This window comes from Prinia subflava, chromosome 2 (genome assembly GCF_021018805.1).
Source record: "Prinia subflava isolate CZ2003 ecotype Zambia chromosome 2, Cam_Psub_1.2, whole genome shotgun sequence".
Lineage (NCBI taxonomy): Eukaryota > Metazoa > Chordata > Aves > Passeriformes > Cisticolidae > Prinia > Prinia subflava.
The window spans coordinates 80,893,533-80,921,009 of record NC_086248.1 but is presented as its reverse complement, the minus strand read 5'-3'; the positions used below and the strand labels follow the sequence as shown (position 1 = coordinate 80,921,009).

At 38.8% G+C, this 27,477-nt stretch overlaps 1 protein-coding gene across 1 annotated transcript in view; it reads right to left on the bottom strand.

The window, feature by feature from the left end:
* Positions 1-364: 364 nt before the first annotated feature.
* Positions 365-27,477, bottom strand: part of LOC134547627 (metastasis-associated protein MTA1-like) — a 45,466-nt gene continuing 18,353 nt past the window's right edge. Inside the window, exons 5-7 of the mRNA XM_063391772.1 lie at positions 21,702-21,856; positions 17,105-17,132; positions 365-4,678 (exon numbers count right to left, since the gene is read on the bottom strand). Coding sequence (XP_063247842.1) covers positions 4,667-4,678; positions 17,105-17,132; positions 21,702-21,856 — 195 coding nt within the window. The 3' untranslated portion in view covers positions 365-4,666. The remainder of the gene's footprint in view (positions 4,679-17,104; positions 17,133-21,701; positions 21,857-27,477) is intronic.

Sequence of the window (27,477 nt, the reverse complement as noted above, 5' to 3'; positions counted from 1 at the left end):
TACAAAGTTTTTGACACTAATACCAACCTGAGAAGTTTAGATGGTCCAGTTCACTGGAGACTGCAATGCACTGTAGCTTCTAGTATTGCTTTTGTAGACTATGAGTCCCCTTGCCTAGATTTCAGTTCAATCCTCAGCAGCCTTCTGGTGTTCCAGTGTTAGGACCATTATCTCATGTCTCACCTTTCCCAACTTCTGAGTCTTCTCATCCCCTTGTTATCTACTTGTATTTTAAACTCTCGTGTACGTCTTCAGTCTTTTGGTTGTTCATTAGCCTACTGTAAAACAGGGTGACAGTATCAATGTAGGAATTTAGTTCCCTCTAAAAAGGGCCAAGAGTCGCAGAGTTTGTACACAAAGACACTTTAATGCAAATCAAAGAGTACTGTTTCATTCTAAGGTGTTCCACATTCTCAAGCACCCAGCACCGAGCTTCCCAGTTTCACCATTCCACTGAGCAATTCACTTTTAGTCTAAACAACAGAAAATTTAAAAGACAACTCTTTAATTTTTACTTTTTTATTTTTTATTTAATCAATACTGTATTTCAATACCAACTGTTAAATCTTTATGAGCAGCAGGAGCACACTGTAAATTTGTTGATCACTATATAGTACAACCTCAAAACTCTTATCCAAAACCCATGTATTCCAAAATTAGGTTTCCTCCCTCAACATGCAACATTTGAATAAAAAAGTCCTGACTTACTCCAAAAAAATCCACTATGCAGTTATATAAACTCAGATCTTTGACAAACCCTCTGACTTATGAACACAGGTTTATATAAAGAAGCTTCAAAAGAAAATGAAAAATGAATATTATTTTGCTGAAATTTCCAAAGTATTCTAACAATTCCATTACCATAGCAGTACACATACATAAAGACACTGTGTCCAGTAATATAGTATTTCTGAAGGACTATAATTGCTCTCTCCAAAAGGCTGTGGTGTGTTATGCTGTGACTATCTCAGAAACTACTGTGCAGCCATTCCATTTTATTTAAGCCTTCATAATTAGGAAAGTATCTCTGTTGAAATTATAGTTATTAAAAAATAAATCTTACTTTAGATTACTAAAAAAGTGCACATTCTGTAAGTGCAGGCTCCATTTTACAATTTCTAATCCTTGTTCATTCTACATCTCAGTTCCAATTCCCAGTTTTTCATAATATGCTGCAAGGTTTGGACTGCAGAAACGAAGGCTGTATTTGCCTTTAAACAAAACACTGGTTTTAAAGATGTTTTCATATGACCAACATACTTCAAGCAATCTGAAGTATTTCAAAACCTTCTTTTTCCATTCTACAGAATCAAAACTCCCATCACTAAGCTGGGGCCTTTAAAAATAATTTGCTAATAGTATACAGAATATTTCAAGAGAGCAGAGCAGCTATATCGTTGAAAATGGCAACATAGATATTTTAAACATTGAAACAATCTTCCTACTTTCTATATGAGGCCTCTGGACACAAAGAGATTGTGCATTTTGCATTGTTTTTTAGCCCCATATTTGTAAGTGGAGAGGCAAATTTTCAGAAGGATTTCTTATTTAGCTAACAGAAAAATAAATCATATTGTAAATGCAGCGCTGTTGCTGCCCAGATTCTTTCACTCACATCATGGTAAGTATCAAACTTCTTGTCCTTGCTTACAAGGTTCATGTTTATACTCAGTGTCATTGTTGATGACTGATATATGTTGGCTGGTTTTAAAATACATAACTTGGGAAGATTGATAAAAAAGTGCAAAGCTCTGATTTGTTGTGGATATACTGTTTCAGTGTACACAGGAATGTGTCATCTTTGCACACAGCCAGTGAAAAATATTTTAACTCAACAGAAAGCGTGGAATTGCATGATATTGTGATGAGGAGTTTCACAATCTCTACAAAAAATTTAAATCGTTATGCCCAAACCCAGCAGGAGGAACACAGCTTCAGCAAATCTTCCATCCACGCTCTCAGTCGAAATTCACAGGTAAGTCCTGCATCCCTCTCTGGAGAACATCTTGAGGGACAGGTAAGATGAAGAGAGAGCAGGTAAAAACTAAGGTGCAATACAGGGTGTGCAGTTTCTCCGTGCACTGAGTGCAGTGTAGGAGGGAGGAGCTCAGAGCAGCTGCATGCAGAGCAGTTGAAGGGCAGAGCAGAAGTTATTCCAGCAATCCATCTCCTCCATGCCTCAGCCACTCCAAGGCTGCAATCTGGGAAATGGCTCTGCTGGGCAGAGGTGGAACATTATTTCCATTGTGTCCAGAAGAAGCACCTCAGCTTGCAGCTGCAGAGGAGTCTTCCTTACCTTGGCTATTTGATGCAAAAGATGATGGTATCAGGCGGCTGGCTGCTGACAGGGAGCTCTGTCACCAGCCTCTCTCTCCTCAGAGAGAAAGAAGGAAAAATGACTTCACGTCAGACTATTACAGATACTAATACTTTTGTCAAAAGCAGAAACACACAGAGCTTTTACAAAATACTGTCTAGACACTGGAGCACACTGACTAAAAGAAATCATTTGAGTACAAGCTTAATAAGGCAGGGTAAAAAAATCTACCACCTTACAGCTAACAACACTTTGAAAATGAGTCTGCGGTGTGTGATTTCACTGATGTCTGAGGGAGACAAAGCTCGTTATGTTCATGTTTTTCATACTTTCAGTCAAACAGATTGCTGAATAATCATGTTTTCTTTATTCTAATGAGTGAGGAAGCTATTATACAGAAGGTGTTTCCATATGTTGCAGTTAATAAAGGCAATTCTTACTAATAAGAGTAGGTTGTCTCCAATGTGATAAAAAGCCCTCCTGTTTAGAGGGAAAAGCAGATCCTGTGCCTAGAAGAAACTCCTAGGGCTGCACATTTCAGTGGGTACTGGAAAGTACTGTAGGCAGATGAATCCCAGGTCTTCTCCAACTGAGTCTGAATCAATGACATTCACTAAAATGTTCAAGCACTTCATGTCATCAACCTCTTTTCATATCCACCCGTTTCTTGCTGGTGAGGGACAGTAGACAAGACCTGGATCCATCATTATGGAAAATCATCAGCAAGTGGCTTCAAGAGGTCAGGGTGCTTTCTTCTTTCAAGAAGCATCTGGATCACTCTCTTAGGAGCTCAAAATTCCACATGGAGTATGGTTGGTTTTAGGCTGAGACGCTGTTTCAGACTGAAACAATAAAATGCATGGGGGGAAATAATTTCGGGGGGATCACCCAGAAGTGTGAGATGTCTCTTACATCCTTGTCTTTCTAACCACAAATCTGGGTGCATATCTACAACTGGATGAAAACCTCACATCTGTACTATACTGTTAGAGCTACCTAGTTAGAAGAGAGGAAAAAAAATGTCTTGAAGCTCATCTCAGTTTGCTATGACATGTTCAGTCTCTGACCACATCTTCAAAAGCCATATGGAATCCAAACCTATTGAAGGACAACTTGCCTCAGATGATGAACATATGCCAACTAGGTTCACACCGCAGTGCTACACACTGGTTTTCTCTGGATTTCAAAGTCGGGCAGAGATTGTTCACCTGTAAGTACCTGAGTAGAAAAAAAGACCTGCCTCTGTTGCCATTTCCACTTTCAGGGAGACTGACAGTTTCCTACAAATAGTTTCAAAAGGCACATCGTCTCTCCATGGTAAGTGTCCATCTGTAGCCTTACATTTATGAACTCAAAGCATTCTGCAAGACCTCTTTTTATCCAGACATAAAAATGTAGAAATTATTTTATGGAGAGACATTACTAATAGGAAATAACCTATTTCTTCATGTTTTCTGGGAATGGTGTTCTGCTGGTTTTCACTATTCAGAATAGACTTCAAGAAATGCAAAACAGGAGGATGCTTTCAAATATAGAGACAATGGGACCAGTTCCTACACATGCAGCTAGTCCAGCTGGATGTTCACTGTCACACATAATACTTTCCAGGATTTGAACCAAATCTAATATGGCCAACATATTGTTGACCATATTTGGCCAAAATTGGCCACTAATTATGGGCATCTCCTAATTCAGTCTAAGTTTCAGAACTGCTGAACAATACCTTGTCCCTGTGGACATTCAGTTTAGAAAATCAAGTCCAAGGTGACTCAAGCAAATACTGAAAAAATATGAACACTCCAAGTTTGCAGTTCTGTTTGAAAATGCAACCCCTCAAGGCTAAATCCTGCTTTAGTTGTTTCAAAACCGCAATAGTTTTGAAAGCTTCATGTTTTTGTTGAGCCACTAGAAGGCATAAACAAATGTGATGGGTGGACTCTGCATCCATTCAGTGGGACCAGTGCAAACAGCCCCTCCCTGACCAGCCAACACTGATGTCTGAGAATGGAAGGAATCCAGGATAGGCCTGTGCAGTGAACCAGAAGTAGCCCTTGCAGAGATGAGGGAAAACAAGGGCTGCTCTTGGATCCTGCCCAGAACACAGAACCCAGCCACAGGATGTCCACACAATGTTTCTGTCTCAGAGATGTGGGGAGTCCTGTTTTGTCTGCATTCACAATTAAACATGATTTTGACATTGTTATGGTGCTGATGCTGTTTTATCTTCAGAGTGTGATGGGTGCTGGCTCTGTTCGGGCCTGCCTATTGTTCATGAGAGACTTTGTCTTTGCAATGATCGGAGAACAAGGTGTTCTGGAAGCTCTTTTCAGCTGTGATCTGGTGAACTTCTTACGGATTTTTCTGCAAGGAGGGAAGGAGGAAAGGAGGGAAGGAAGAGAGAGACAACAGAAGAGATAAATCTCAGTCTTTAACAGAAGACTGCACAAGAGCCAATAACAAACAGAACGAATACTCTTACCAGAGCAGGAAGGCTAGTTCATGGAAAAGAGACTTGCAGTCAGCAAGAGTCAGCCCTGTCCATCAACTGATGATTCAGACTTATCTGATAATGATTCATCAAAAAGTGAATTGGTGTTAGATAATACTTGAATAATAGTATTTAGTTACGTGAAATCTTGGGCCAGAATGCCCAGGTAGTGAATCCTCACATGTGATATCAATACTGGAAGGAAGGACCACAGAAGACAGGACCATGTGAGTGCCCAATGAATGTGCTACCTCTGTAAAAATGGGAACAACTGTTGTTATTTACTCTGTACCACTTCTGCAGATAACACATGACCCAGAGCTCTGGGCACTTTTAGTAAAAAAAGTGCCATTCAGGTGCAGTAAATTCACTTTCATTTTTGACTTTCAGCTGATAAATGAAACATATTAACAACAGGTTACCAAGTTGTTTGTATTGAAATCCTAAATATCCAGGGATAGTTAATTTTGAAGCATAAATCCTTGCTATGTTTCAACTGCTCTGTCTCTTTATTATAAATCAATAACTGCAATGCTGAGGGTTTCCAGGGTATGATATCAAAAAACACAGAAAAGACAGACCTGAACATTAGATGCTGCTGGAAAATTACCTATTTTCTGAATTTAGTCAAGAATCCCAGCCTTCATTTAGGTAGTTTTATAAATCACAGGGATTTTGAGCTTATGGAAATTATTAAAGCAAACTGGGGCTTCTAATACTTAATGAGACCAGGCTTTCCAATTCAGACTGTTTGACCTGTAAAATGTGACCTCCAAACTACAGGGTGATGAGGTGCCTACCTGCATCGGGGCTCTGAGATGGTAATTCAAGGAGTGTTTTTTCCCTTTCATCTAAGTGGGCTGTTACCTCTGAAACTGAAAAATGGTGGCACGAGACGTTGAAAATACATGATCAGCTGTAAATGAATTCTACTGAAATCTAAAATAATAATTTTCATACTAAATTTCAGACACCATTTTGTTACCAGTTAGTTACAGGTTGAGTGTTCCCCAGGGATGTAAGCTTCCACGTTAACTAACTGGGCTACAGAAGAGAATGTAAGGGAGAAAAAACCCAAACACACAAAAAGCAGAAGAATATACTCTGCTATTAGAGGTTAAAGGGACCCTGAAAAATATGTTTTGGTTAATATATTTTAAAGGTTCAGAGATGTATTCCCTTTTGAAAGAAGAATGTCTTCGTGGCCTGGAATACCAAATTAGGGTTTAGCACCATTCAGCAATAAGCACAACAGAAGAAAAGAAAAGGAATCAACAGAAAGTTAGGTTTCAGCTTTTCACACAATCCCACTGAGAAAAAAACTTACTGTTTGAGTATTCACTTTCAATAGTCATCTTAAATAAGGCCAAAAAAGATATTAAATTGATTGCAAAGATATTGTCTACCTTCCAGAACAGTAAGACCACAGAAATGTAATCTCAGACCGGCAGAAATGTTTCTATCTGAAATAACGAGACAGCCAGGCTTTGTAAATTCATGTGAATAGACAATAGCTATTACCCACACCCATTACTAATGAGGATCATATCAGCAAAACCTTCAGAGCTGGATCCTTTTTGATATATTTCTTTGCAAAACTTTGTATTTATTTACAGAAGGAATGTAGTCATTAATCATTTGAGAAGCCCAAGGTTCAAATAATATAATTGTTTGCCCTTCTGAATTTTTAATAAGGTAACTATAAACTGCCAAGAGGTTCCTGCTTATGAAAGTAATTTGCAGCTGACACTACATGTAAGGACAATAAAGGATCTGTGATTACAATGAGCCATTATTTTGTATGGACAGTGAAATAAAAGATATAGTTATTCCTATTAAAAATGGGTTCAAAACCAGCACAAAGAAAGGCAGAACAAAAATGCTGTCACATTATTGTATCAAGCAGGCCAGAAACTGAGTCAAGTCCTCACTGAGTATAAATGAAACTAGCTCTATATACTATGTCAAAAAACCCCCTAATTTGGTATGGACTCTTAAAAGGCAATCCAGCACTTCTGTTTAAACAGGATTGTGAAAATGCTTCCAGAAATTAGCTTTCTGGGATACAGCCTTTCAGAAATAAAACTGGAAGAATGGAAATTTCCACTGACTACATTACATGTTATATTTAAACAATCATTTCTCTAAAAGCCAAAACTGTTCTTTTTACTGCAAAATTTATAGAAGATGGAGGGACTGGATTCTTTACGCTGAAGAATTTAGCATCTAAATACAGTCTATCTTTCTGAGAGGCATTCATCAGGTTTTATAATTCTTCAGAGTCTTTTTAACACTTAAACATGCAGGTTGCAATAATAGCTGACAAAAGACAGGATATTCAAAGATAAAGTTGTTGTCACCCTTTCAGTCATAGCACTTTGCCCTCCCCCAAAGATACACTGAACTAAGGGCAGAGTCAATTTTAATGCTCAATTTCCGGTCCCTCTTACAGCTAATACCAGCCATATGTTTTAATTACATAAAGCTTTTATCTGGCAATGGCAATAAATGGCTTTAATATCTGTATCGTTGGTAACATCCTTTGCAGTTGTTAGGACAGATTAATTGCCATTTTCCCTGTTTTTCTCCTTTGACTTTTGTACTAGTTCTTGAAGCATGACACATTACAGACTTGAAATGCAAATTCAAAAGTATTTTAAAGCCCTTGCTTTGTATTTCTAGCCTCCTTGAGACCAAAGGTATGAGAATGAACTAAATATTTAATAGGGCATCAGTATATAAAGCCCACTGTGCTCATTTTTAAGTCCAATGTGATGCACTGGTGTAATGTAGGAATAATACACATCCTTTATGACACTTCAATTAGTAACTGCAGATAAAGGCACACAAGACCCTTGACACCTAGACAGGGAAATATGGAAATGCACATAGGTCTTACTAAAGGTCTAAATGAAGACCTAATGTCTCTGTTCAAGTTTCACACACAGACTGGAACATCATGGATAGAAATAAGTTAGGCTGTGCAGGGCACTTATGCCGTACTTCAGTTTAATCAGGCGAGTCATTATAATTAACCAACCCTTTCTCAGGATCCAAGTGTGTTCCATGTAACTCACCATCTGCTGAAGTGAAACACAATCCTATATAATCCATTATGTCCAGATTTCTCAGGAATGGGATAACTGGGAGCAAAATTACACATTTGCAAAAGCTGACTCAAAGTTCCCTTCTCTAATTCTGCCATGCACTAAGACAGCATCAATTTTTAAACTTGAATAGAAGAAAGAGAGGCCTGCAACTGGTGTTAGCCAAGAATGTGTTTTCAAGCCTTTTCAAGTGGGACTGGAAGGCATTGCCTGCTTTAAGTTTGTTGATATAAAGTGTAACTGTGCTATATATAAACTCTTGTGCATCCATCTTGCCTACTTTGCATTGGACTCAGAGTTGTGATGACTACACTGACTTTGGTCTTACAGCTGTACCAACAGTGCCCTAAGAAGCTATATCAAATAAATGCAAGTTATGGAAGAAGTTTGTACAGTGAAAGAGATTATTGCATGCAAAAGCCCACTGATATTTCAGCAGGTGACAAACCTTGATTTGAAAGAAACATTTTCCTAGGAAGAGGAATTTCCCTCAACACACATGTACTTGTGAGATGTCCATAACTCTTCTTAAATACCAAGGTCCAGAATGCTTTTTTTGCTCTGTTTCCACTAAAAATACACTAATGACCTAATACAAACCTGGCTACAGAGTTTGAAGCTCAAGGCCAGGGTTTTGTTTTCCTCGTTCTCCCTAAATTAGTTTGATATTTTTGCCTAAGTCTTTCTTAGACTGACGCCATTTGAGCAACAACCTCATATGTAAGAACTGGTGCTGTGGAAATGTATTGTTATGCAGTTGCTGGTAGCACAAGGAACACCCCCAGGCCAGCAGCAGGCATAAGAAAACTGATTTCCTGCACAATTATAATTGAAATTTCATATAATATCTCCATTGGAGTGAAGTATTCTGCCATGACTTTCCAAGTGTAAACAGCAACATAAATGTTCTTGATGCATAAATACTGCCAACATTGGCAGAATTTTGTGTTCTGGCACAAACTGTGTGTGAAACTTGCAATCAGTCTCACCACAGAGCCATTCAGAAAGAAAACAAGGCTAAAAAATAAGAAAAAAAAGGTATTTTAGGGAAATGTTTGTGAAGTTGTTGCTGCTCCAGGGCAATATAATTTTTGTGCACTGTAAATTTTCACTGCAAATTGAAGGCCACTTAGAAAAAAACAACTATTTAAAAGAATAACCATAATTCCTTGGTGGCTATTAGATGCAATAATCACTCATTCTTCTGAGGGCTTCTTTTATCCAGAGGTATATTTTAACTATTCAGTGGATTAAATTAGGGGTACTATCTTACAAGGCTTTTTATTAATTTCAACAGGCTTTTAAACATAGTGAAAGGCCAAAATGTGTGCAGTGCTGCTTGCTGAAAGAGAATTTAACTGGTATGAAGCTGAAGGCACAGAACCTTAGAAACCTGACTGTTACTGACTGAAGCACCCACAGCACTTCCTACATTTCTACCTGTGTGCAAATGAGAAGTATTTTATTTAACTCTTTGGCTTGCTGCTTTAGACTTTTTTTTCCTCCTCAACACTTTCAGGATAAAGCTTTCCCATACTGCACTGAAATTTTAATCTAACCTCAACATGACAGAAACTAGTTAAAAATAGTTTTGGAAGGCAGAAGTGGGTTGGCACTGATACACCTTTTAAAAACAACGGCCTTAGGAAATGTTAATTTATAAAAACAAAATGGAAGACTTTAATAAGCATGGAACTATTGGAAAGCTGTTGCCATGAGCCACATAGTTGCATTATAAAACCCATACAGATGGCAGATAGAGTGATATAACCTTTATGAGATTAAAGAGGTGCTGCTGTAGACACACCAACATTATTTAAATGTTTTAAGAGCTTATCTTATTTTTCTCCTCCTAGCAAGGAAATGTTTTCCTTTGCTAGTGTTTATCTTCCAATATTTTATCAATATTTATGGAACAAGACTGTTCTCCATGAACAATAACTTTTAGACACACCAGTTAATCATGCAGGTTGCAATCTGACACAAATTACAGTGTCAGATCCTCCTAAGCAGCTTAAGATAATGTATTTTTTCAAGTACTTCATCACCTTGAGGCCATCTCTGAGGGTTTTGTGTTTTAAAGCAACAGCTTATAGCTACTGTGTATATATAGAAGGCCATGAATAATCGGGTTGAAGCATTTTCCTTATTGGGAGGAAAAATGCAGGTCAAGGGTTTAAATCACAGACCTCTATGACTGTGTCATGTCTGACCTATTGTACGGCTCAAGCCACCACTGTCTCTTTGTACCTGCTGCTGATTTAAATCAAAATCACCTTGGAGCAGAAACCTTCTCTTTATGTGCATGTCTAGAGTGCCTAGAACAACATGCTTATCTACTATTGAAATATCTACTACTGAAATTAGTTCTGTCCACTTTAACTGCAAACAACTGCCATGACTTTTGGAACAATCACCCAGTTCAATAGATTTTTCCATATTTTCATTTCCCCTGAAAATATTTCATTAATATTCTAAAGTGGTTTAGGAGAGAAGGAATTAAAGAAACATAAAGTCCTATTCTCAGCACCACTATTCATTTTTCAGCTAAATGCTGGAAATGAAAAACTCTTTTAACCCCTAAGAGACATTATAAAGAGATGCTGTCATACACTGGTCATCACATGATGCATAAATCTAGATCCCAACAATCAGCAGTGAGATTATCCTCACAGTTCATCTATGAGCTTGGTATTTAGCACCAAGAAGCTCAGGTTACCCACTGCTGAGACAACAAAGACTACACATCAGTTTGGGTGCAAGGCTGACTTCTCACAGAAGCCAGCAGCACAGAGGCCCTGCCAGGGGTAGGAAGAGTTCAAAAAACCCTTGATCTAGTTGGTAGGAATGATGAACACCACAAACTGAACGTGGGCTTGCCCTGTGTTTTGGGAGGAGCTCTGTGAGCTCAGCAGGGACAGCAGTGATGACAGCAGAGCCATGCACAGAGCCGTGTTCCTCAGCAGTCAAGTTCCCTCAAGGAAGGGAGAAAAGCCTGTCTTTGAATTCATGGCATTTGACCACTATCCAACCCTGGAGAATGGAACTGAACTACTAAGTCCTAGGAAAGGAAGCTTGATGGAGTGGGTAAAAAAGTAAATTATTCATACTCCTTGAAACAAAGCAATGGCTCAAGCTTCAGCAGACTTGTAACCTGAGCTACAGGACAGCTGCTCTGCACTTTATCTGAAATTCATTAGCCTCCCTTAGTTACCTTACCCTGCTGAGGCTGCAAGGCAGGGAGTCTGCTTTATCCAATAAAGGGTTGCTTAACCTCTCCTCCCTGGGAAGGAACACACAAGATCACTGCAGATGTGTCAATACACCAGCACTCTGGGAATCCAGGGAGCCAGAAAGCCTTCCACAGCTCACAGGCACAAACACAGCAGATTTCAAAGCAACTCCTTTATTCTTCCTAACTATATCAGCAGGGTGAGGATGAATTCCTACTCTACCAAGAGGAATTTTCAAAACCATCTATTTATCCTGCAGCAGGATGGCCATTCTGTATATTGATTTAACATCACCTGCTATGAGATGAAAAATTTACCCACATGGCAGCATATAATTTTTCCTGAGACAAGAAAGAAACTGAAGAGAAGGTGCATCAGAGTGAACTGGTTAACACTGGAACACAATGTTGCTTTCAACTACTCCCCAAACACCTTGCATATTAATTCCCCAAACACCTTGCATATTAATTCACAATTCCAACATTATCCCAGACTCTAAGATGACGAAAAGGTACAGAACATGCAACATCTGTTTCTGGCCCCTGGCTAGAAGCATTAAGTGCCATTTCCCCAGCAACATTAGATACTGCATTGAGAATTTTCAAAAATATTGTGTCAACGAAATATGCTTACTTAAGTCCAAGATAACAGAAAACTCCTTGTTATATTTTTAATAGTGAAAAAAATAAGACACTATACTTGTACAATACTATTAGTATTTCTCTGTCTCTCTTTTCTTACCTTGTTTGATTACTTCAGGGCATGATTCATCTGAAGTTTCTGTCCTGAACACTGTGCTTTACAATATTACAGCTTATAACGTTACCCAAGGCTCAAAAAGATTGACAATATGCTTCATTTTTATCAATTGTGCATATACTTTTCCTGGAATAACATATGTACCAATAGGGTACGTTTGGAGGAGGTTCTTGGCAGCCTGGGTACTTGCTATTAAGCAAGGGATGAAAAATAAAAACTACTCAGTCTTACCAGAAACAGTTGGAGAGCAGAAGTTCCCTCACAAGCCCATCCCCTGGGGCTCTACTTCACACCATCAATCTCTTGCATAATCAGCATTTCTCTACATACAGAAGCTCCAGGGCAGAATATGGATTAGAAACCTGTAGTGTGGCATTGACAGAGGAAAGCTTTGCCACAGAATGATTTGATGCTAATTTCTAAGGTCATTGTCATGTTAAAAGTTGAAGATTTTTTAAATTTTTTAAAAATATTTATGTGACCAAAGGTCTATTGAAGTTCATTTTCCACCACTCATCCTGCTCTCCACATTTATGACCAGCATTTTTCACATCAGTATCTCACAGTTCTTGTTGGACTGGCTAATTAAAAACTGCACAGCATCCTAAAGAGTAGGTGTACACCAATATTACTCAAGCTTACAGACAAAATGGTGGGGCTGGAGAAAGGCTGAAATAAATTACTTGTCTGGTGTCTCACATCAAGCAAGAGGCAACCTCAGAATTTTAAATTTTGGATCTGTGTTTTCTCCACAAGAAAAACACTTGAATAGTATTTTGTCAAGTAAATGTTTTAGCCTCTACCCATAGCACAAGTTACAAAAACAGCCAGTCAAGCCTCCTTAGATATTTGACAAGAACTGTTAGTTATCTCTGTGATTGACTTTCACAGTCACAGTCAATATGTTCTCCATGGTATTTTATATTTAAAAAGCCTATGTAGTTACTTATGCAAGCTTTTTCACAAAAAGAGACAAACTAACACTTGTTTTTCCACAGCCCTACCTACATTTATGCCAGAGGGTCATGAGTTAAAAAAACCCCAAATTATCAGGGAAAATATTAAGAAGGAATCATTAAATATATGCACTGAAATATTGACTAATTCAGAATTAAATCCTTTATCTGTAATTTGGAATGAAGACTCTGATAGAGGACAACATAGTAATGAAATTTAGTGGGCAGTTCTGTGTGGATTTTAAGACTGTGAGGATCACTGACACCATATTTTTGAACATATTCACCACAGTACAATTTTACAATCTTTTTTGCTATTTAACTTCAGCAACACTGTGCTCATCACAAGACTTACATAGTTTCTCTGCCTATATGCACATTATTGCTGTGTATTTCTCTGCCTTCAGAAGAAATAATTCTTAACTCTGTGTCCAGTTTCTATGAGTTACTATTGCTCACAGAGCACAGAAATAATAAAAAGTGAAAAATATCTCTGAACAGTGATATTGCACAGCATTTGAGGATTGAAATCATAAATATCTAAGATGGTTTATGCATAGGAATGGAGAGAGTGGACTAATTTTAGCCCTAAGCTGATGTTACTCTAGCCTCGCTGTAGGTAACAATCGTATAATTAATGTTGTCTCTGTCTTTTCTTTGATACTTAAATATGTTGGCCTGACAAGTTTGCATTTTTATTTTGCTTTGTATGTTTCCCAAGGCTTTGACAGAGAAATTGTATTCCCATACAAAGATGCTTATTTACAGAAAAATTTCTTCTTGTTCAAAACCAAATTGGCTTTAACTCCCACAATGGAAGATGGCCAAATATTACGAGATGACACATTCCCACTGGGTATGTGGATTTAGGAGGAAACTAAGCAGCAAGCTAACAAAAAGCTAAGCCTAAGACTTTCAGTTAAAACATTTGATAAAGAGGATTGGGTTCAGCTACATCAAATCCTCTGTGCAAACACAAAAGACAGCTTCGGGAAAAAACCCTTTTGAAATGGGCAACCATACTGCAGGAAAGTCAAAATTTGTCAAGAACCATAAGAAAACAGGTTAAAAGAACTGCATGGCATCCCAATCGAACATCAGACATATAGGGTGTATTGGGGACTATGTGATGTACCCTAGCTGATGGACTGAGCTCAGGAATGGATTTAAGGGCTTTGATGAATTGAATCTGGATGGTCCAGCAACGAAAACAAGGCTTTTGGAAGATTCAAGCGCTTATATAGGAGCTTCTCCAACATCTATGTTTAACACAAACCTTAATACATTTATCATCCCTGTATTTCATATAAGTTGTTGAGGTTTTCTTTCCCTCCCAAGTTTCCTGAGACGACAAAGTTTTATAAAAAGGCTCATTTTAGAAATTGTATTTCCCTTCCCAAATATAAAATTTTCTGGCTATTTTTGCACCTACTGTCTGTGAATGAGAGAGAACATTTGTCAACAGCAGCGGAGAAGATTGCAAGTGGCTGAGTGACCCCTCTGAACGTGCTTTTGTTTTTTAGCTGAGTCATGTGAATTAGCCACATCCAAGCTCTGACCTAAGGTGCAATTACAAAGCTAACTTTGGTATCTAAGCCCCCCTGGAGAGGCAGCATATTTGAATATCTGCTCACAACAGGGCAGGATCATTTCACAAGAGCCAAAGGTGTGACTTTTCAGGCAGCAGTAACTAGGTCATTTACAGCCATCTGTTCCTAGCCTCAGCCTCCCTGCGGTCATCCCCAAAGCTGTGTGCTAACTAATTTTCACCTGCTAATCAGTGGAGACAGCCCCGAAACTAGCAAATCATCCAGTTTCAGTCAACAGCTTCTGGACTCCCGTGGGGGGCATTTCCATGAGACTATATTACCAATAAAGGTACACAGCTTTCTCTGAAAGAAGATCCCCCTAAGGCTTCTGATCTGCTCTGTGTGGAGCAGCACCCTGGAAGAAAGAGAAGGCTTCATCTGATTCCTCAGGCAAAGAACAGGAGTTATGTGTTCTTTGCCTCCAAGTCTTCAAGCAAGCACTTAGGCACTTTCTTCATTTTGTGTTTGAGCAGTTAGGTACATAACTGCTTGGAGATACAGACTTAAAAGGTCTGCTTGATCTGTCATGGGAGGTCTGTGAGGAAGTAGGGAACTGAATCATGGTTTTCCAAGTCCTAGGCAAGTGTTCCAAACACTGCAACATCCTTCCACTGCCATGTGCCTTTAAACAGGGCAAGTAGCTTACTGCAGTGCCACTGAATCTGTGAGATTAATCCATAGCACCAAACCACCATGACTGTATTTCATTTGCTCTGAAGACTGATAAAGCAAACCCCATAACAGAATGTGTCTTTCAAACCTCTGTCCAATGGCACAACTTACACTGAGCTCTGAGGGGTTTTTGTGAACATGTTTTCCCTGTATATAGCTATGATTCCTTAAGTTAAAAAAATATTCACATTCTTCAAACGAGTTGTTTTAGTTCCATGGAATGAACTTGCTTTTCAAAACAAACATTTGCGTTATCACAATAATGTTACTTTGATTTAGTAGGTACTATAAAGGGTCCAACAGGAAAAATTCATGTAGGTAAATATTGAAAGAAAATATCTTTGGACCTGCAAAAGCTGCTCAATGAGAAATGAATGGTAAGAGATAATGATCTAGTTTCTATAGTTTCACTAGTTTCACTGCTGCTCGTGATTCTGTATCACAGTACCTCAGCTGGGGCTCAGAAAAGTCTGATTTATAAGATATGAACAGTGCACAGCATTCATGAATAGACCAGACAAAATAAGGTCAAAGTAACATCTCACAGGAACTATTATGCTCTCTCATGAGCATATAACAGCTTTGAATGGAAGTTAACCAAGTAGTATGGCTCCTAAACTGTAGCAAGGTCAGTCCCCCCCCAAATTCCTCACACACAGTATCATCACAGTGACTGGAGAGAGCTGTCAGTTCATGTGGACTCAGATGTGGCCAATCAATAAGATATTTGCAATCCTATCAGTGGGGATTAAACAGAATTCTAAGGGATATATTCTGCAATCCCTGCTTCTCAAGATGTATGACAACTATATAATACAACAGAAGTAAAGGAGCCAGAAAATCACATCTTTAGAGGCTGATAAGGTTTTTTGTTAGAGAGCTGGTGCATTACATTCTCAAGCTTGCAACTGATACTTCCAGAGTGCAGCCAGGCATCTTCTCACAGCTGGTTACAGGACTGGGGTCTAAAGGCCATGGTGCCATGCAGGTAAGAAATGAAAATACACTATTCCCAGGATCCAAGCATGGTGTAGCTCAAAACCAGGATCTCAATTCAAATCAAATTGCCTCATCTTTATGAAAAGCAGAAGTCAAAAATACCATTTTTTGTTTTGGAGCACAAATTTTTTTCACAGTTGGGGCTAACTAGAAAAGAGAGTAAACATACCCATGGACATTTGTGTGATAGGAATTGCATGTGTGAAGAGGAAGAAGGAGCAGAACAGTCAGCACTGGAACTGTGGCTCAGATGTAGACCTGCAGCTCTGCACGGTGTGCCAGACCCCAGGCACCGAAGCCTTACTCCTCCAGTTTTCCCTTTGCTCCCAGCAACTCAAGTGCTGCAACTCAAGCACTGTGCGTGACCTTGCCTAAGCCGAGACCAGAACACAGCTGGGACAGAGAGGGGCAAGGGCAGGTCACCCACAGCTCTTAACTGGGGCTTGGTCCTTGCAGGCTTTCAATTTGTGTTTCAAGGCACGGGTTGGGGTCTCCAGGGATAAAGCTGCACTGCAGAGAGGGCCAGCAGCACGTGCAGCAGCACCGAGGGCGATGGGCACAGCGGGGCTCTCCCCCACTTCTGCAAGAGAAGCAGACCACTGACAGCACAGCAAGACTCAACACTCTGCAGAAGCTGCTTGTCAGCCTCACATTCTCTTCTTTCTCCACATGCAACTTTGGATTTTAAGCTTTTTTGTGTGTGCTATGAGACATGCATAAATAAAAAGGAGTGGTACCAGGTAATTATCACAGCAATTGTGATATCCTTATGTAGCACATCAACAAATCAAGGGAAGATTTTTCCTTTTGGAGACAGAACATAAAGTGAGGGATAAGAACATTGCCTCTATAATGCTGCCACAGGGATGCCTCTCAAATCATTTTATCAGCAAAAAAGGAAGCCATGTCTGCTGGTAACAGCTAAAGATCACGTTCTAATTTTAGCAGTTGCAGTTAACTCATTCCCAATGGAGTTGCACTTACCGTGAGAAGGTTTCTAACTGCTTCAGCACTGAAAGGAAACAAGCATTGAGTCATTCAACTGCAGATCTATATGCAAATATGCTTTTCGGCCCGTGAAGGGAAAGCACATAGATTCCGCTGCTATAACGCAGTCAGCCAAACATTTCCACACATTTCTCATAATGCAAAGGCTGCAAAAAAAATAATTCATTTACCAACCAGTGTTTTAGCTGTCCCTACACAAGTCTGAGCATTGGCATGCACATGCACTCTGGTAAGGGACAGAGTGTGTATAGAAAATAGAGGCACACTGCATACCTAGAATTGGTAAGAAAAGTTTTAATCAAGACATATATTCCCCTTGACATGGAATGGTTCAATAGCAATAGTACTACTTTTACTCAAAGATTACATTTATAACTTATATAACTCAAGTTATATTAAACCAGTATATTACATTTTGCTAAGGTTCTGAAGACCATAATATGAACTGTTCAATTTTTTCAATTATTAACTCCCAGAATTGCAATTCTGTATAAAGAATTTAGTTCCTCACAGTATGGTAATTTTCTCTGTTGACCTCTAATTGGGCCTACAATAGAATTCACACCACCCAAAAAACTTCCTTATAGCAAAGCTGATTTAGTACAAAGAAATTAATAAAATGCTTCTATAGTTAGGAGACTCTGGCTTATCCCAAATCATGCACGTAGTGCTAGGAGAATCCTAGCAACTAATATCTAAGGATATTAAAAAAACGTAAGGACACTCTTTTCGTGAGCAGTGATAAAAGTGAGGCTCTTTAAAGACTGATTTTTTTCAATGAATTGTGTAAATAGATTTGCACTTTAGAATAAATTCTTGAGCAAGTTATTTCACAGTAGGGAACGAGAATTTCTTTTCTGTTCAAAAAGCATACAAATAAAAAAAAACACAAAAATATTAAATCGGATAAAGCCCAACATAAAATTATGATGTAATGTCAAAAGGTAAGTGTTCTTGAACTGCCATGTGGTTTTCTGCCTAGATTAATCCCTGCTGTGAGCCTGTGACTGAGCAGAGGCAGGGCAATCCCACGGGAGCTGATCTCACACAGACAACAGGGAGGGTTTGGAATGGAGAGTGCAGCTTGTCCCTGGAGATGAAACAGCAGAACTGGGGATCTCTGTGTTCACTGGCAAAATTCACTGAGCATGCTGACAGTATCCAGAAGGACATCCACATAAAATTCATGAGGGGGATTCCTTCAAGGCACTAACATGCAGACAGATGGAAAAACTCTCTCTTCCCCACAGTGGCCGTGGGCTGTAATGACTGGGGCTCAGCACCGTGTTAATGTGCAGCCCCACTCTGCAGCGGCAGTCGGGCTGGGAAGGAGGGAAACACCGATGGGAGCTCTGCTGCCATTGCCCCCAGACGTGCAGATACTGATAAACAACGGGGGAGGAAAAGGCTTTCAAACAGCTACAATTTAAAACACAAACAAAGCTGAAATGTATGAGGATGTGCATTACAACTGACACAAAATACATTCCCGTTCTACTCAGAAGGGCAGAGTAGCACCTAAAAATATGTTCAGCTTCAGATGTAAGCTCCAGTCCTTGTGTTTCCATGATGCACAAGCTCACACTAATTTTTAAGAACACCTGCAGGTATTGTTGAACTGTAGCCTGAGTGTAGAGAGAAGGGCACTGCCCTAAAATTCTAGGGTAACTCCAGAGGTTATCCTGGAAAGCTTAGATGATATATAATTCCCATAGCTATTTTCACAGCTCTTCATATTTCACATCCACTGCTACAAATATTGCAACTATGTGAGCAATTAGATACAGAAGAGTTAACTTTACAGAAATAATACTGCTGCTTAAATTCAGAGAGGAAAGGATGATTATTAAAAATTAATATTACAAAAATTTCTTCTAAAATGGAGTCAAAAATACATATATTCAGCTATCTATTGATGAATAATAACATTGAGAATGCTCATGTGCATTTTTTGTTTGATTAGCATGAAACAGACTGGTACCTCATTTAGTCTAGGAGTAATATTATTACTCTTCTTTTTTTCCTCTGCAAATATCAATAATCTATTACAGTATAGGCTTTTAAAGCCAAATTTCTGTGAAAATTTACCATCTAAACCCCCTACCTGGTGTTTTATAGAAATGTCCATCTTAAACATTAATTCAGTAGACAAAAAAAATATTTTAGGACAAAGAAATGAAAATTGTTGTGGACAGGTGCAAACAAAACATGATACTGAAAATTATTTCCCTTTTTGCAGGCTTCAATTACACTGAAAAATATTTTTCCTTTTGCTATAATTAGCATGTGTCTCTCTCATATGTATTTTTAATTAACAAATTCACATGATAAAACAGATTGGATCCTCATGGAACACAAAAAAAGTTCCCTAAAGAACCAGTTGTGACCTTAGATGGGGTGATTATTTCTGAGCTGAGTTTTCAGAACATGTTCCGAATCTAATGGCTGCTCCCTGGCAGCTCATTCTTATTTGATGCTTTTTTTTTTTTTTTTTTTCCATTCTGTGTCAGGACTGGGTAAATTGTGTGCTGCTTTTTCAAACGTCTCCTCCCTAGGCATCTCCTCCCATTGCAATAATATTGCATTCAACTTTGTCCTGGCAGTGCTGAGCTGTGTGATCTCCTGTCACAGGACAGGCTGGCTGCTGGGGGCTGCTGTCTGCCTCCACCTGCCCTCAAAGAACAGAGCATTTAATTGTTGTCTGGGACATTAGGGCACTCCTAGCAGCAGAACCAGGCAGTGCTTTCCACTTGGAGCTCTAAAAGCTGGAGACTTTCAGAGCCCAGAGGAGAATGAGCTACCCCATCTCTAAATAATCTCGGAGTAAAGGTGAAAGGAATCAAAGGAAAAGATTCTAAAGGAGACGACACACGTGAGGGAAGGAGTCGATAGGGATGGTATGAGGACAGGAAAACACACACACAAAAAAATGGAAAACGCCTGTGAAAGACAAGGAACAGATCTCACATGAAACAGTTTCAAAGGATGAAAAGCATTCCCTGCTGTGCTGCTCCAGCACCTGCCAGAGTGCAGCAACAGCACAACTTCAGGGACCTCCTTGTTTGAGGTCCAACTTCCCCGTGTTCCCCACACCAGGAGGTTTCAAATGTTACTTTAAACTGCTCATTATTTGGAGAAGAGCAGCAGACACAGACCCCTGAGGACTAAGACCCTTGTTCGTGCCCCACCCTGGCTGCAGAGCCAGAAACAGCTCTGCTTTCTCCCTGGCCTGGGATTGGGGTCTGCAGCCCTGGGAGTGAGGAGGGGGATTTCCTAGGATGAGAACAAGCAGAGCTATCACAGATGAATGATTTGCAAAGCCAGGACTCATCCCACAACACTTCAACCACCTAAAATTTAAACATCTAGTCCAGGTAAATTCTCTGGGCTGCCTGCAAGATCAGTGGAGAGATCACTGCCTGTATAAGACTCTTCTCATCCTTTGACAGGCACTTCTCTAAATCATTGGGGAAAAAAACAAATTGAAAGTTCTAAAACTTCAAAAGGTAATTAGTCTCACTTTCAGGATCCAATTGCTAGGGATTAGTCTGATATTACTAAGGTCTTTGTATCAAACAACTCTCAAAATGCCATCAATCTGGGCTGGAATCAGAAGCTCAAGAGCTCATCAGCCTCTTACCACTCTCTCTGAATTGTTACATTCCTCAAAAAAACCCCAAAAAGTGCCATAATCAATTATGTTGAAATAACCACCAGTTACCATGTTAACTTTCCAGCTGAATCTGCCATTAATAGGATTAAATATGCACATTTTCCTTGGTAATCTCTATATTTGCATATGTTCTTTCTCTTCCTTCTTTTTATTATTTGCATTTTTCTTCAACTACCAGCTTTTCTAGGCTTGTGAAACATTCACAGAAATGAGTAACAGTCTGATGTTACTAGCTGTAATTAAGCAAGATATTAAAGGTTTTTAAATAGCAGGCCAAATAAGCCCAGCTTACAAAAACAGACTGTAATTTCTTGTCTTAGTCTGAATTAAATGAAGGAAGGGCCAGACAGGGTAAGAAAAGAACAGAACAGAGGAACCTCCAGAAAACTAGTAACTCTTCCATGATCTCAAGCCCTTTTGGGAAAAGCAAAAGCTCATTAAATTTTACCAATTAATCTGTAAATGAAGGGCTGAAGGAGATTATCATCTCAGTTCTTTTAAAGGAAATCAACTTCTAGCCTGGAAAAGATGCTATCAGCTGTATATTTCTCCACTGTACATTATTTTTCCAGTTCTGAAAATTTTAGAGGATAACCTACACTGTGGATGCATTTATATCTTGCTGGAGGACCAGAGGTGCCCTAAACCTCAATAAATATGATCTAAAATAAGTGAAATTTAAAAGTTCTAATCTTTGCTGCAGAGGTAGAGCTAAGTCTTATTAATGAAATGCTGATAATATTAGTAGATAGAAGATGCAAAGTCTGGCATGTGCCAAACATGGCTCTTTGCTGCAATGCAACCTCAGGTAATAATGCCAAAAACTGGTTTTGAAACAGTGGATCAGTAACACGTATGCAGTGAAGCCTCATTCCCTGCTAAGATTCCACTTTTTCTTACCTGGTCTCTTCTGTAGCTATAAAGAAACCATCATCTGAAGCATCAAGCCAATTTTGCCTCTGCCTCTTGATCACTGGAATGGTGCTTGTCTTAATGGCACTTGCACTGGCTTGCAAGGCCTTGCCATTGGTCATGTGGATGTGGGGAGCAGCATGCTGAAATCACAATAAAAGGGAGAGGGGTTTGTCTCAGAACAAGCCTAATTCCACCAATGAATTCTGCTGTGAAGGGCAGCCTACACACGCCTCAAAACCCAGCTCATCTGCCTCAGTACCTGGGGAGAGCAACCAACCTGTGCCCATTGACATGTTTTATGCATAGGTTTTAAAGCTCTTTAGAAACCTAATTAACCATTGCTAATGCAGTTTTATAGAAAAATATATTGAGGTATGAGTCAATGCTATGAATTAAGCAATTCAGAAAGAGAAACCCATTGATTTTGGGAGAGAATTAACATTTCCTGAGCAAAAAAACCCTAACATCCCAAGTAATGAGACACAAGACCTATTTTTTTATCCAAGTATGGCATTAAATGAATTTCAAAAAATCCCTGCTTCTCACTTTGCAGGTCCTTACTCTACCTTGCTTTGCTTTTAAATAGAAGTCACTGAATAAGACAAGTGGTTTGGTCCTGCTGCTAACCTGAATGGAAGCAGGAAAACAAAGGTTTATATCACCATGCTTAGATTTACTCACCGGTCTTTATCTAGTTAGAGCTATCTGCAATACTTCTACATTTATTTCCCAGCTGATAACATCAAACTGAAAACGATGCATTGATTTTCCACTAAAGCTTTACCTGCAGTAAGGTACCTTTACCTTGTGCAATGAGAGCAAGTACTGAGATCCAACAAGAGAAGCTGCCTTCTGACACATAAGGAAAGAGCAAAAATGTTTTCTGTATCATCTACAGGTAAGGTTTTGGAAGAATACACTATGACAAAAATATTAATCTTTGAAATCTGAGTCTTGTTTCCCACATAACCGATTAGCAGCAGGACTAACTAACAACAACTGGACAAAACCAGTTACAATAGAAGACGTGATATAAAGATGAAAATTTGCTTACTTTATCTCACATGGATTGAACATTATGTTTTCTTAGGATGGAAGTACTATTTTCTTGGTGAAATGACACCAGTATTTCACATTACTGACAGCCTTTTTGTAACATTCCAAAATGCACCCAGTGCTGCACATTTGTGGGAGGGCAGGGGAGCAGCATCACGGTCACTGGGTAAGGAAGGGGCTGGTGGCACCCACAAAGACCAGCAGAACAGAGCACAGAACTGATCTCATAAATCATGTCATAAAAACATAAAACATATGATAAACAAACAAACAAAAGATAAACAAGGACATCATTTTTTCTGAACAATTCTCACACTCGCATTCAAAGCATTATATTTGCATTTTGACACGACTTTCACCACACCTTTTACGCTCTCCAGTAGGACAAATTTTATGCTTTGGAGAGAAAATTCCAGTACTCTTTATGCTACTGCAAGTAACTGAGCCATCTCCTCTGTGATTCCTTAGTCTTCATGTAACAAAACCAAGCAGAGAACAAGACATCATATTTGAGTGAGTCACATATAAATCTTGCTTAGAGCTAAACTATTTTCCTTTGTCTTAAAACAAAGAAGATTTATGGTGAATTTAGTTGCTGTTGCTCATAGGGTCATAAATCTATCTTAGTAGCCCTTTTAAATAGTTAATTATTTTTTTCCCACTTTTTCATTCAGTGTCTAGGCTGCAGTTTGGCTTTCACATAGTTTTTTGTATTGGCTTTGGTAGGGCCAAAGACCTAAAAGACATGCTACTAGAAGTGATTTAGCTTTATTTAGAATGAATTCAGTATAAAATGCATAGCTGCTCTGAAATTAAAATTCATCAAGGTTTTTAACTGCTGATCTCTTCTTATACATAGTGGGTGGTGCTCAAAAAGAAAGTAAGAAATCATGCATGGAAAACACTGCCACACATCAGGTTTCCTATCAAATATTTGTACCTGGCAGTTGCCAGTACCATACACTACAGAGGAAAGTTCAAGGGCTCCACTGGTTTATTTTTGTTGTGCTTCCCTACTCAATAATGGGTTTAAGTTATCTCATATAATGGTTCAGATCTTTCCCCAGGCTCCTTTCCAATATATCCTTGAATGTTCCCTTTAGTCAAGATAAGGAGTGCAGGCAAAAAATGTTCAGAAAATATACAAGGTACAAAATGCATCTTTCCTGTGGCATAAACTCTGAACAGTGAAGCCTGATGGAAAAAGTACTTGTCTTTTCAAGAGACTTTTTCCCCTGGAAGAGCCAGATATTGCAAATAATTCTGACTTCTATTTTTTTCTGCTTTTATTAGCCCCTAACCCTTATTCCAGGCAAGAGATAACACTACAGAAAATGACACAAGGCTTACAATATAATCTCATTTCTGTTGCATCAAATTGGTTAGAATTTTCTCTTTTATTTCCCTTCTACCCCAGTCCTTTCAAGCTATTTGAAGAAATTAATTACATTTCACATAAGGACAAGAGAAAATAAGATCATTGTTCTCCAGTCTGTGCTAGGGACCACATTAATTTCAAGTTAATAAAAACAATTGAAGCTCTTGACCAGGCAATCAGTTCATTAGTTCCTCTCAAAAAAATATATTCACTGATGTGTATAAAAATGCAAATTCAATGCCACTGTCACACTAATGTCAACAGCAAGAGGAAAATTAACTTTCACACAAAGTACTTGTTAAATGGTTTTCTTTTATGATGATGATAAATTCAAATTTTCACCCTTGTGCCAGAAAGGTTATGAAAGCCTCAGAAATACTCTCTGAGCTACCACAGAAGTCCTTCTCATTTAAAACTCTGCTTGCAAAAAGCTTCAGTAATTTCCTCACAACACCACTGTGTGCAATCAGCTGCTGCTGCTTTGATTTTGACTCATCACGAAGGAGCTGTGCTCTGAGTTTGCAACAGAGCCACTGGTGTTCAGGGTCTGCAGGCCAGGGCACGTCAGAGCAGCACCTGAGCACCAGGAGCTTGCATTTTGGACAAATCTTCCTCTGTGATGAGAGACTCCTTTCTCCCAGTTCTTCACCTCAGTCTGAGTACATTCATTGAGATCTCTTGTGCCTCTGGGACAAACAATTGTTCCATGCTCACAAGACATGAGCAGAGAAACCTTTGAGTACACTTGAAAGAAAAACCTCTCAGGACAAAGGGAGTTCTGATTCAGAAGGCAAGCTTACATCCCGTAAAGGACACAGATATTTCAGTCATCACGGGGTTCTCTCTGGGAAGAGTCTCACCTGTCAAACAGGTGGTGCCCAAGCTGCAGACTGAATGCACCCTCAGAGACCAAAGGCAATCTTTTCCCAGTCTGCAACAAGAAGGACTTCATATAAAGACTGGCTGTTGTGCAGCTGCAATGCTTCTCATCAAAATTCGCCTGGCAGGGCATGAATTTCCCATCTGTAGAGGCCAACTGAGACACCTCCAGCTTCCAAGGAATGCAGGTGATCCCTTCATGAAGAAGCTACAGCTCTTTGTCCCTGTCAAATCTCCTGGAAGCAGCAGCACTGAGTTACAAACTATAAATCAGCTCTTTCAACACAAGGTGCTCTAGGCACAAGGCTTTATTGTGGCAGGAAAACCAAGGAAATGACTGTATAGGATCACCATACCCCTGATGTCTGCTCTAGTGGCAGCTGCGAGTCCAATGAAGTCTGGACACCACCCCAAAACCACCTTATATTGAAGTGACGACTCAATGCAGCATTTTTGCTATCAAGAGTAGACCTCCTGTCCTCACTGGCTCCCAGAGAAGCACAAGGATACTGAGATGCACGATGGTAAATCAAGAGAGGAATCCTGTAAAAATTCAGAAATGGATCCCAAATGCCGGTCAAGGTTCCTGCCTCTAAGTTGGTCAGTTTGTACTTCTAGATAAATGGTCGAACATTTGTTCATTGAGAGCCACTAAAAAATTCTGAAAAGACACTCAGGTCTGAAAAGACATTCAGCTTTGAAATAAAACACATACTATCCACAGTAATTCAAAAAGTAAAAACTAACACTGAACATTTATACTATGGCTGAAGGAATGTTTAACTGGACTACCATAAATTCCTAAGTGGATTTCAATTTATTATTTCTTATGTTTTCCCCCATTGTTTCAAAAAGGAAAACATACTCATTATTTAAATTAATATTTTTAATTTTTTTTGTTGCATCGTTAAACAAGAAAAATCAACTGAAAGCAAGCAGAGCAAAAGAAGCTCTCTACAAGGAGAAAAAAAAAATCACTAGAAGAAATCAGCTATGCCCAGAAGACTTGCAATAACCCATATTAATTGGTTCCACATATTTTGCATTGACCTTATTACACAATACATCATTTAAAACAAGTTTAGAATTACCTTAAGTTTAAATCAGGTATTGATTCTCTTTTGCTACATCTGAAGTTTTCCTATTTCCGAAGGGATTAGCATTATACCTCTAATAAGCATCAAGGTTCAGGGCTGGTTTATTCATAGAAATGTGAGATGAATGCAAAAACTAATACCCAAAATCTCTACACAGCATGAAGTCTCAAATGTTGATAATAGCACGCAGGCACACAACCACTTTGGGTATAGAATTTCATTTAAAAACCCAAAGGCTATTAAAAAGGAAAGATTTTCAAACAACAGATCGTACACAAGAAAATAACCAAGTAGTTAACACAAGTATAACTTTGAAACCTCTGGATTTGCCACCAAACCTTTCACAAACTCCTACAATTGTTGTAATACTGCAAATCTAAGTCAATGGCTTTTCTGTGCAAGGGAAAAAACCCACCAAAAAACCCAAAAGAAACAACCCACCTAAAAGATGACAGCTGACTTGTCAAAGCATCTGGGCTAAAATGCTGCAATGTTTATAGTCCCTGTTTGTCATATATGGTACACACAAGCTATATAACCTCTGAATAAATCATGTCTTAGAAGGTATCATTTTGAAGTAAATAGTTATTTATGTAAATAAAAATCAGTAAATTAGTAATGAGAGATTAAGCTAACCAACTATGCACAGAATAGAAGGAAATTTATTTCATAGTTAAAACAGAGCATGCTCTCCCTCTCCCCTCATCACACAGATGCTTAAAATATTTTCTGGCTTTTTATTTTTATGAACAAGAATCTGAAACAAAAAATAGGCAGCTAGCATTGCATTTAAATACAGAAGAAAAATTCTTGTAATGTCTTCAGAAAAACTGCACTTTTTTTTTTTAGCAGAGCACACTCTACCCCTTGCTGGCTTTGACTTCAGCATAAATCTGAATTTTCAGAGACAAGATCAGATTTAATGCCTTACATTCTTTCAAAACCTATTAATGCAACTTTAAAAAAGTTCAAATACTTTACCTGGGTAAGACAGAAGTTCTTTTACATCAAAGCAGCCAAGGCACGAATACAGATTTGCTGTGGTACCTTCCACATTCTGATGACTAAAGGTCACGCTTTAACTTTTTTATGTTACAATATAACCATAATCAGTCAGAAAAATGGAACTTCATTTCAGAGTAACTATTTATTGCAGCAGTGATTGTACATTGGCTCTCAGCAGCATTGCTTTACTACATCTGTATTGAATGTGTAGTCTCACACTGTTTCTAATGCAAGAAATCCCATATATTCTGGTTTTACTGACAATTTCTACTTACTCATTGGGGAGTAAGAAATTTTCTCTCACACATTCAGTTATGCTTTAGTTGCAGACTAGAGAAGAGCAGAC